Genomic DNA, 12,216 nt, shown 5'->3' with positions numbered 1-12,216 from the left:
GGCAGAGACTGAGCAACTGTGTATGTTTGTATATGTGTAATTGTGGAGTGTCAGGCAATGATTAGAAAATCATAGTACGATAATAGCACAGTATAGTTTACAAACTTTTTGACTCCTGCCTTTCACAGCCTGTTAGCTTTTGTATACCTTTTTATACATTTGTATCTTCTAGTATCCTGTTTCTCCCACACCCTTCTTGGAGTGCCTAACAAAACAGAGAATAATACTGCTTTTGTCATAGACCTACACTAATGTGTTCTGACCTTTCTTTCCTCTGAAGCATTTCAATAGAATCTGTTGGTTTTATATTTGCCTTGTCATTTACAGTCTTTTATAAATAACTATATTAAGAAAATCAAAGTATCTCTGATGTTAAGCAGGGCCTAGTATCTTTATTAGAAGTACTGGGAATTTAATTTCTCTAGCATATACACTTAGAAGAACAGGAAGCCCCATGAAGAACTCTAAAGATCAGTTAAAAGAGGACAATGACCCAGTAGGGGCAAGCAATATAAGTAAATATTTCACAGAAAAGAAAAGTAAAAACAGTCAGTTTGCTGTAACAGCCAGTCAGTTGAGCTTCCAGTTTATTTTTTTATAGTTATTTATTCATTCTCACTGTTAGTTCTTGGTTTCAGCACACTGTTCAGCTCTTAGTTCCAACACACTGGCTGTCTAGTTATGGTTTGTGGGTTTAGTCACCCCACGGTTTGTGGGATCTTAATTCCCTGACCAGGAGTCAAACCTGTGTCCCTAGCACTGGAAGGCAGAGTCATAACCGCTAGACCACCAGGAAAGTCCCAGGCTTCCAGTTTCCTTATTCATAAGAACTTTAGGCACATGGTTATCTTTCTCAAAGATATTTTATGACCGGAGTAATACAGTTTGAACAATGCAAACTGATAAAGCTCTGTACCCAGTGAACACTTGTTAGCTTATTTTACAAAGAGAGTTTAATTTTGCTTTAGGCTTTTTGGTTTGTTTGTTTAACTTATGACTTTCACATGAGCAATCTCCCAGTGTGAGATTCAAATACATCTCAGACATATACTGTGTCTTCAAGAATGCCATTCCAACATCTGCTTTAGGAAGTAAGAGGGAAAAGATACCATCCTAGCATCTCTTCATCTTCACTAGCTGGCTATTTTCTTTTGGAACTTCTCTAGTTGGTTGCTATCAGTTGGTCCCTCAACTCGGTTTTAGGAGCAAAAAAAAAAAAGACAGAGTGTCACAATTCTCTCCAAAATCAGTCTGCACTCTGATTCTTTACTCTTCAAAATTACTAGCTTGGAGTTCTTTGAATACATCAGGCCATTGACATCACAGGGCCTTTCCCCAACCTTTTCTCTTTGCTTTTACTCTTTGCTTTCACTCCTCCTTTTTTCCACTATCACCTAAAGTTAAATTTCAGCTCAAATATCACCTTCATAAAGAAGCAGCCTGTCTGTTGTTCATACCTAGACGCAAGGACCCCCTCTATATAATAGTCATGTCACCACTCCCATCTAAGAGTGTTGGACTTCCAAAGCTATGTGTCACCCAAGGCACAGAAAAGAGAAATAGCTTTCCCAGCGTCACAGAGCTGGGAGGTGGTGAAGCAGGAATTTGTTTCTAGACAGTGTAGCTTCATGCTGCTGTGCCACAGTTCTTACTATGTGCTTGAGTCTTGGTTGGATGCTGGCTGGATCTATGAATATCCATATATAGGAACAAGATTGTAGAAGTGGGCAGTGAACTGGGATGAACTAATTAGAACTGGCCGTGAACTAATTAGAGCCTAGATTTAAAACAATAAATAAGATAGCTACGGAGGTCATTTTGAGATACTGGAGAAATTTGAATATGGATTTTGTGTTAGATAATTGTACAATATTAAGTTGTAAATATTGTAAACAATATTAAATATCTTAGGTGTGAGTAAAGAAATAATGATTATGTAAGGGAATATCCTTATTTCTTAGGAGACAGACACTAGAGTGGAGGTGTCATGATATGTGAAGCTTTAAATGTTTCAGGGAAAGAAACATGAAAAGAATGATTGAGTTAATATGGCAAAATGTTAATAATTGATCACTCTAGGTAAAATATAAAAGAGTGTTTACTATTTTATCAGTTTATCAGTGGCTTGTATCATAAACCACCCCCAAACTTAAAAGAAGAGTGATGATTCTATTACGGCGATGACGTAAAAGGAGAAGGGAAACTGAAAATGGAGAAATAAAATTGGGTCCCAGTTTACACAAAGATAATTATTTTTACTTTATTTTAATTCATATACTGAAAAACATATGAAATACCATTTCTAGAAATCATTTGTCATATCAACTTCAAAATCATGGAACACACAAATTACGGATATTCTGGTACCTAAAAAGAAACTAGACAACTTTCTTTTCAGTCCATCAGCAAATATTTTCTGAATGTCTGCTCTGTGCCTGGCTTATTTTGAGACTTAGCCAGCTCATTTCTTCCAGCTCTAATGTTCTGTAGTTCTGTGATGCTGAGTATCTAAATACAATAGCTACTGTAGCTCAGGGCCAGGTCACATTGGTTGCTGTCAGCCTGGCATTTTCTAAGAGTCGACTTAGTACCTTAGCACCTGGATTTGAATATGAAGATTAGTGAAGCCCTGAAATTGCGGACACAATTAAGCATCCCAAACACTAGTAGGAAGAATGAAGGAGTTGTATTTTTATGGCTATAATTTATCTTGAAATGGCCTTTAAATCCTTTATTTTGCATGGATATTTTCAGAATCTTGAGCCTAACAGCTGCATTTTATTTGGCACCTATTACGAGCCATACATTGTAAATAGGTATTTTACCTACTATATCCACAATGCTTACATCTTGCCTCAATAATTACACAGCTGTTAAGTGGCAAAACTGGGTTTAGCACAGTTTTTTCTGTTACTTTAATTCTTGGAGGCTTTCCTTTAACTGTGTTACCAAAACCTAGATCACAAAGAGGGAGTCTGAGGAGAATATAGCTAGGCTGCTTGCCTTTTTCCTCAACCAGACTTACACTCTCTCTGCCAGATTAGAAAGGATAAATAAAATGTACATTCTTTAAATGCCCTGATCTTACTGCTTCTCATATGATACTGCAGTTAAGTTTTTGCTTTCCGCGTTTGCCATCCCCTCCAGACCCCCAACTTTTAGAGAGCACGGGAACTTTGTTTTATTCATCTTTATATTCTCAATGCCTAACACATAGGCACTCTGTAAATGTTGTTGAACTGAATTATTAATGGGCCAAAGGGAAAAATGGTTATAGTAATGGAAAACAAAACATTTTCCTATGCTTTTTCTATGTACTAAATGCCCTTTCTTCACAAAAGCAGTTTTCTGATATGCTCAACCCAGTTCTCACTGTTTTGGCCTGTGTTTAGTTGAGTCAATAAAATAATCAGAAATCTGAGTCTGGGAGGGGTTTCATTTAGGTGCCTATAGTTTAATCAGAGATTTAGGTAACCAAAATTTAGTAGCATTTTCATATTAAGTCTTAACATTTTACCTATTTTTACTGTCATAATAGCAGAAGAAAAAAATTTCGTTGAAAGTTGAAAGCATTATTATGTTTGGGAGAAAAGATTATTTTAAGATGTTTCAGTTTTTCTCGTGAAAGCTAGTATGGGAATACCCCCAATCTGAAGATCCTTCTCTGATACTCTTTGTATCATCTCCTTTCTCACAGTTTAGAGCTTAAAGTGAGATTTTTTTTTAAGTGTGTTTTCCTGGCATCTCATGTTTAACAGTGTCAGGGGTTTGTGTCCCTGGAACGAAAACTGTTTCTCCAGACCCTTTTTTCTCTCAGCTTCCAGTGAAAAGAGGGGCGAGGCGAGCCAGTCGCTTACCACAAAGCAGTGCCACCACAAAGGAAAGATTAAGGGTTTAGAGAGAGGTCAATGTGGGTTTTTCTCTAACTAAACACTTTCCTAAAGTTTCCTTGTGGAAAAATAATGAAGTCATCTCAGAGTTTTTAAAGAATTTTTATTTCTTTTTCACCGTCTGCATTCGCTTGTCTTCTCAGCATGGATGTTTAATCTTCCTAGGCTTTGTGAATTGGTCCAAATGAATAAGTGGTGAGCTGTCTCTCTAGGAGCTAGAGGCTTATTCTAAGGGCCTAATCACTGAGTAAACACATCTTTGCCCTCCCTCTCACAACTGCGATATAATAGTCGAGATTCTAGCACAGTAACCTGGATATTGCAGGGACCAATGCTTTGAAATGCAGAATGGTTGATCCTCCAAAACAGACAGTGCCTGATCTTCGCCTGCCTCTTTCTTCTTCTTTTAAATTAAATATTGCCAAAGAGATGCTTTTTATTGCTTGATATTGTGCATTAGTGCCCTGGATTTCCAAGTTTAGTTTCAGTCAACACTGTCGGCTGCACTTATAGGGAACTCTCCATGTTGGGTTTCTTAGTAGCCTCTTCAGTATATGTGTGTTTGTTTTGGAAGAGCATTCAAATTAAATCAGTGATATAGCAATGTAAATTGCTAATCTCTTTCCCAAAGTCTAAATGTTCCATTGCAGTGTTCTTGAGAGAAATAAGCATTTTAAAGATTTAGCCATTGCTATTGTTTGGTTAAAAATATGCTGATTCAAAAATGGATGGCTCTCTTGTTCCCAGTGTCTCTTTAAATGTAGTTGCTGAGATATAATCAAGCAGAATTAGAGGTTGACATCTCTCTGTCTGTTGGGCTAGAGAGCTTCTAAGGAGAAGACTTGTTAGTGCTGAACTTGTTAGTGCTGCCAGGTTCATATTCCCACCCCTAAAGCAGTAGATTTCTAGATTCGTTTACTAAGAGTGATTTGGCTACCATTTGGTGTCTTTTTTGCCAGAGGGCTGTCGTTGATACAAACCAGCAGTCCTGTTTCTTTCCTCAAATATGTTGAGACCTGTGCTAACTTAGGGATGCAAAGAAGACCAAAAGAGATCCTGCCCTTACCCTTGAGAGACTTTGTTTAGAGGGGAAACTGGTTAACAATTATAATATAACAGAAGAGATAGAGGCCCAAAAAGGAAGCGCTCCACTGCCTTGGAGAATCAGGGAAGGCTTCATAGAGCATTTACTTTGAGCCTTAAAGATTGAGTAGGAATCTTCCAGATAAATATCTCTCCCACAATGTATCTGATTACAGACTTCCTAGATACCAGCTACTATTATCTGCAGGTGTCAACATAGATGAAAAAACCCTAAACCTTTCTTGTTCGATGTTTTATCACTACTGCTTCCTGCTGAGCCTGAGACAAAGAATATTTTAACAAATACTTGTTGAATGAATAAATTGACACCTGGAAGCAGCTACTGTTAGAGCTACTTACACTCAGGAGTTCTGCCCTTATTCACATTACATGCTGTCTCTGAGGCCCCAGAAGTACTGATGTGTGAGCATCTGGTGCCTTAATACTCTACAAGCTCTCTAAGTCTGGAGTGTAGTGTAGTTGGGTTCTTTGCTACTTCTATAGTATCAAAGAAAGAACACTAGGCTTGGAGTCAGTCAATCTGGATTCCAATCCCAGATAAACTACTTACTTATTAGTTGTGAAATTTAGGATAAGTCACGTTTCTAAAGCTCAGTTTCCTCATAGGTTAATAAAGTTAAGAATACCATTTTACAGGTTTATTCTAGGGATTAAAGTAGATAATGGGTGTGTTAGATAATGGGTGTGTAACTAACACACTCATTTTGGAAGCATCTACTTCTGGCTACCCTCACAAAGTACAAAATTTTCCTTTGAAGAAAATAATGATTATTATTATTATTAGGATTGTTTATCAGCATAATTCCAAGCATCAGATATTCATCAGCATGAACCCTTCTTCTGTGAATGGGTTAAATAAATAAAAACCCTGGGTTATAATAAAATCCCATCTTTTGTTCATCTTACTACACAGCAGTTTTTCTTCATCATCACATTCTTTTTCAATATGAGGGGAAGGACTCTAAGCTTCCTTGAAATTGTCCTTCACCAGAATTTCACAGATTAGTTTGTGTATTTATCATAATATTTTACCTTTCCATTTCCTGGTAACTGGCTGTTCTTAAACTCAGCTCTTCTATAGCGTAGCACCAGAAAATTAGTTAAGGACAATTTAGGTTCTTTAACCACCATTGTTGTGGTTAAAGCTGACATTTGCAAATTATATTGCTCAATATCAGCTTTTAGTTTCAGTTATTTTATTGATTATCTAGCTATGACAGAGGGTACATTTAAAAGAGCAAATGTCATTTCTTGAAAGCAAGTTTTATCAGGCAAAAAGGAAAGAATAATTTTCTATATGAGAAACTACATTGGATATTTTCTGAAATATAAACTAGAAAGAACTCATGTGAAGTAAACATTTTTCTATCATCCTTTCAAATGGCAAGTAGATATCAATCACATGTTCTGAAGTAAGGACTTTGACATGGGAAAACATTAAGGACTTTGAAATTACCTGAGGAACTAAAACAAAAGTTATTTCAGACTTTTTTCTTTCAAGTAGAAGAGACTCTTCAGTGTTCAGGTTAAAAACATAAAAAATATGTAAGAGGAGATTTTGGCATTCAATCTTAATCGGTATTTTTTTCTCTGTTCTGTTGAATAGCTCAGAATTAATTTCCCCTTTACTTATAAAGTATGTACTAAATATGAAGAATTGTAATTACATTTCCTTTAAAGAAAATGCAATCTTATTTTGATTCATGCTTGAGATAGGCTTGCACATGTTAACAGGAATCTGTGACAGCAGTCTGTAAGACAGAGTATAATCATCCGAAGCAAAATGTATTCAAATTAGTAGATGCTTTAGGAGCTCCAGGTGTCAGATACTCTTAGGGAATAACATTTAATTTTTATCTTTGTTGTTTGTATTGACTGATTGTGCCTTTCAAAATTCAAGGAAGGTTACATCAGTGGATATTTTAATTCATCAATCTTTTCTCCTCTTTTCAGAGAAAGCTTCTTGCTATCTACCTCCACCATGATGAAAGTGTATTAACCAACGTGTTCTGCTCACAAATGCTTTGTGCTGAATCTATTGTCTCTTATCTGAGTCAAAATTTTATAACCTGGGCTTGGGATCTGACAAAGGATGCCAACAGAGCAAGGTAATACTGTTGTTCATAAGTTATAAGTTGGGCTTTTATTTTTTTTAAGTCATCATTGTATTTGATTTATCATCATAAACATTTTCATCCTCAGCTTTTCTATTATTACATTTAATTAGATAAAAACTGTTTGTTGTAGTTAATATATGCAGTTATTTACAATTGTGAAAAAATACTTTAATTATAGATTTCTTAAATTCAGGAATAACCCCAAAACCAAAATACATTGTTCTTATCTTTTTGCAATAATAAAATACATTTCTTGGTACTGTATATTCTAATGTTCTAATATGTTGTTGAACATTAAAATCTGTTTCTAATAATAATCAGGAAAGACAAGGAAAATATAATATATAATCCTACTAGTAAGTTTGCTTTCTTAATAATTCCAGTGATGAAGGCAAGACATTCTGGACTAGTCCAGTGGAGTTGGTAATAGCTTAACTCTAGCATATGCTAATTGATGTAATCGCTTTATTGCACACATTCTTTTGCACACAGCCAGCAATACATCCATATGCTCAGTAAAAAAAAAAAAAATCCCTTTCCTAGCTGTCAGGATAAATTTACTTTGTTTGTTAATCGTAATATCTGTAAGTAATGAATAATTCTTCATATTTTGCCTATTTGAGTTTACCTTCTGAAATATATTTCATCGTGTTTAATTACACTTGTGGCCATAACATCCTGTGATGCAACTTTGGGTGGTGTTAACACAATCATAATCACAGCCTGCTGGTTTATGAACAGGGAAATTAAATTAAGTCATTTCAGGCAATTCTATTGTAGTTACATGATTTAAATGACTGTAGAACAATTGGAAATCATCTGATTTGTCTTTTTATTATTTTATGGCTCACTGAATTTTTGTTCATCATTCAGACTTTGTTTTATGTAATATGAATATGGAAAGAAAGATGATTCTTCCCTTAAAAGTGAAGCAAAAGAATGTTGAAGCAGTTTCTTCATCTAATACTTCATTTCTTTAAGTAAATGGTTAGGAATTTTCATAGGATGACTTCGTTCTGCCTTGGAAATATTCCCTGTTATACATAAGTAAAGAACCTTTAGCACCTGTATTTGTTTAAATTAAATCAGGTTATTATTCGCATTCAGTTAAAGGTGATGAAAAGCAGTGCCAAAAACAGATAAAAATGCAGCATCGAAGGTCTTTCATGAGGCAAAATACATAGACTGGAGACTTGGCTAAATCTTTTGCCATTCACTGGCAGTAAGGAATCTCCTCCTTTCCTTTTATCCACAACTCGATGGAGAAGGAAACACTATTTCTAAACCATCTGTAGTGGCTAAGTTCAGCAGGCTACCTGCTGTTATTTTGTTCTATCCTCCATTTAATTCCTTAGTTCCTTTTATTTTACAATGACAAAAAATTGCAGTGTAGTTTCTTTTGAAAAGCAGTGTTTGAGGGTTTTTTTTTATGACTGGCAATCAACAGCCATGTAATTGCTTTGTTATGTTTTACTAAAGAAGTCTGTTAAGTAGCACAACTTTGATACACTAGTAATAAGAGTGTGCAGGTTACAGAGACACCTGTGGTGACCAAAGCGACAGAAGCTGCTTATTAGAAAGAGCCAGTACAGCTGTGTCCTATTAACTCCTTATGACACTTTTTTGAAACACAAAATAAAAGCCTTGTTTAAGGCTTTAGAGCTCTTTCTCAAGGAGTTGCAAGACCAACTATGAGGTATGATAGGATATTTCAATCAACATTTATGTGGCATCTCATTATTAAGTTACTGTTATGAAAATAAAAAGAAATGGTATTAAAGACTAAATAGAAACATCTAGGAATTTAATAAACATTTATAGGAACAAGAAACAAGGCAATGGGGAGAAAACATAATTTCTGGGATTTAAAACATTTGGCATCCTTACTCAAAGTCAAATTCTATCCATATTGCAAATTAAATACTATTTTAAGGTATTACATTTATCTCTATAAAGTAATAAGTAAAATTATATTGCTATTGTTTGTGTACAGCTGCTCATTTTTACAGTTAAGGCCTATGGTAAAATTCACATTCTACAAACACAAGATGGCAATTTGCTAGAATGGAATGTTCTTCCATTCCATACTTCCATACTTTTACTCCAAAAGAGTAAAAGTAGATTTCCTTTTGATACACAAAATTATAAGCAAAATTACTTAGGCTGATATATTGCCCCCCAAAACAGTTTGGCTTTAGCCACAATTTTCTTACCATCTACCACAGATTCATCTAAATAAAATTATCTAATTGAGTTTCCATCTCTGTGATGTCTATAAGCTGTTTAGTCTGGATGCTTCCTTAGTGGTTTTATAAGACTGTCCTCTGATATGATAGCTGGGGACATTGATGCCCAATACAGGAAAAGACTTGCCAAACTGTTTTATTTTTGCTTAAGAAATACTTGGATTGAACCTACAGAAACATTAGTCCTCCATAATTTACTGTGAATCTCTTCTGTTTTAAGTGAAGGATATTGAACTAAGTGAATGCTTTAGTTAAGTTACAAGAATATGAATGTGAATTGATATTATAAGTTAGATATCCTAGTTTTGCTAACAATCCAGAATGCCTGATTTCGTTAACAAACTAGAATAAATAAGAAACAGATTTCTATAGAATGTTACAGGTATACACCACTGAAGATATAGATGGTTTGGATTTCCCCCTTCCAAAATGATTCTAGTAACTTTCTAAGCTGAATGCTTAAGTTAACCAGTCTATATCTGTATAATGGATTAGAATAACTTCTAGATTGATTGTGGAACAGTCCAAATATTAACTAAAACATCAGACTAGTAGTGATTACTTGCCTCTTTTCTCCCTCACTAAATCATGATCTTCTGGAAGGACTTATTTTATTTGTCTCATTAAACACAGCACTTTACAAAATTCTGGGGAAGAAACTCAGTAAGAATTTGACAAATGAATGTATTCATTTAATTCCACTTAAGAATGTTGCTTATAATTTCAGTATTGTATATCTAAATGGAAGTTTCTTTCTTAGAAAATTCTGTATAGTCTTACTGGCTTCCAGGTATAGTTGCATTTCAGAGCCATTTTTTCTTAAAGCAGTAGGCAGAAAGCCCTTGTTAGTCTTGAAAGGTGCTAGAAGATATAATTTCCCAAATATCCAGTAAAACAATGATCCTGATAAAAATAGTAGGATATAACTGTAAAGAAAAAGCTAAAACCAAATAGATAATAGTAAACAAAGAGATCTTGTAGTTCAATGGAAGTGGCTAAAATATCTTAAGAAAGGTATATATTGCTCCATGTTTATTCATTTATTAAACATTTATTGCTTCCCTGGTGGCTCAGATGTTTTAAAGGATCTGCCAGCAGTGCAGGAGACCCAGGTTCAATCCTAAGTCAGAAAGATTCCCTGGAGAAGGAAATGGCTATACGCTACAGTCCAGGGGGTCACAAAGAGTCTAACACGACTGAAGGATTAACACTTTCACTTTTCAAACATTTACTGAATGTTTAATATGAACCAGGATCAGTGCTATGCACTGAGGATGAAAAGTTGGAAAAGATACAGTGCTAATGCTTAAAACACTCATAGTCTAGTAGGTAAGACTGACATAAGAGCTAATATGTAATATGAAATATATACAGGGTACCTTGGGAGTATAGATGAAATTCGTACTGAGTCATTCTACCTGAATGAGCCAGGGAAGGACTTGAAAGAGATGGCACACAGAAGGTGATAATAGATTTTCACTCTTTCTCTTCAGAGATTTTTTAATATTAGCAGCATTCTTACTTTATTGAGTTGCTATTCTTACAAAAGGATATTGGTACTTTAAATTTCATAATTAGCTATCTGAATTGTGGAGGAGAGAAAAAATAGAAGTTGGCCAGCTAATGTAATCCTGTGTGGTCTGAACCAAATTGAACATTAAGGCCAACCAATCAGGATAGACAGATCTCAAGAAGTTGTTTTGTCAATAATTCATGCTGGTATTGGCATCTGCTTATAGGCAGACAGTGGAGCAGAGATCAGGAACCCTTTGGACTTGTAACATGTATAAAACCATGGTGGATTTAACTAATAAACAACAAAAATATTTTTAGCATAATATAGCGAGTGGATCGTCTATGAGAGAATAATTTCTTGAAATTCAGAACACATACCACTTCTAGGAAGCCTTGCACCTACTCCCATTCTTCCCTTGCCTCAGTCTGGGTAAAAATGCACATTCTGTATACTGCCATAGTATCACTGTGCTAACTTGTGTTGATGGCATTCATTATATGGAATGTTTATTGTCAATCTCCCTGTTAGGTTGTCAGCTTCCCAAGGGAGCTATGTCTGTAATGTCAATGCATTAAAGTACCTTTTAAAATATAAGTGTTATATTGATAGATTAAACCAATAATCTCTAATAGGATTTTTGAAACATAATGAATAAGAGAGATGAGCTTGGATAGTGGAAATATCATTGGAGATGCTACCATATCCCTCTAATTGTATGATTTTCCCCAACAGCCATTAATAGGAATAATAAAGCAAAAGCCTTCAAAAGTCTTCTCCTTGGAGAATGAACTAAAAATAACTAGAAGGGGTACCTCATCTTCTGCTAACATTAGTACCCCAGGCTGTTGTGGCCTCAGCTCGTGTGCCCCCAGAACCCGCTGGCCATCTGGAAAGAGGATTGAATTCTAACCAAAGACAAGTTTATCCACTGGTTCCAAAGTTTCTCCCCCAGACTCACCAAGTCTCTCTGATACCTCTAAAGCAATTAGTCTTTCAAATTGGGCCATTTGGGATGGTACTCTGAACCTTCTGCTTTGGTGGTGGCTTTGATTAAAATAAATATGCCCATTGGATATATAGGAATGGTGGACTCGCTTCATTTTGCAGTATGTCAAGAAGCTAGGCAAAGGTCCATCTGGGCACCATCATAATTAAATATACATAGAACTATATAAAAAACTCTATTAGAGCTATTTGGGACTGGGTAGTGGGAATATTGACACATGAGTGCCCTTGATGTTGAACTACAGGTTCTTGACTGAAGTTGTTTCATCAGGGAAAGCCATGTAATACGTGTGGCACAATAAACCGCCTATATTAACCAGTAATAAGTAGGTTAATGG

At 35.4% G+C, this 12,216-nt stretch overlaps 1 protein-coding gene across 1 annotated transcript in view; it reads left to right on the top strand.

The window, feature by feature from the left end:
- Positions 1-12,216, top strand: part of FAF1 (Fas associated factor 1) — a 478,462-nt gene that overhangs the window by 331,000 nt on the left and 135,246 nt on the right. The window contains exon 13 of the mRNA XM_005678443.3: positions 6,948-7,102. Coding sequence (XP_005678500.1) covers positions 6,948-7,102 — 155 coding nt within the window. The remainder of the gene's footprint in view (positions 1-6,947; positions 7,103-12,216) is intronic.

This window comes from Capra hircus, chromosome 3 (assembly GCF_001704415.2).
Source record: "Capra hircus breed San Clemente chromosome 3, ASM170441v1, whole genome shotgun sequence".
NCBI classification, from domain to species: Eukaryota; Metazoa; Chordata; class Mammalia; order Artiodactyla; family Bovidae; genus Capra; species Capra hircus.
This window is presented reverse-complemented; position numbering and strand designations above follow the sequence as displayed.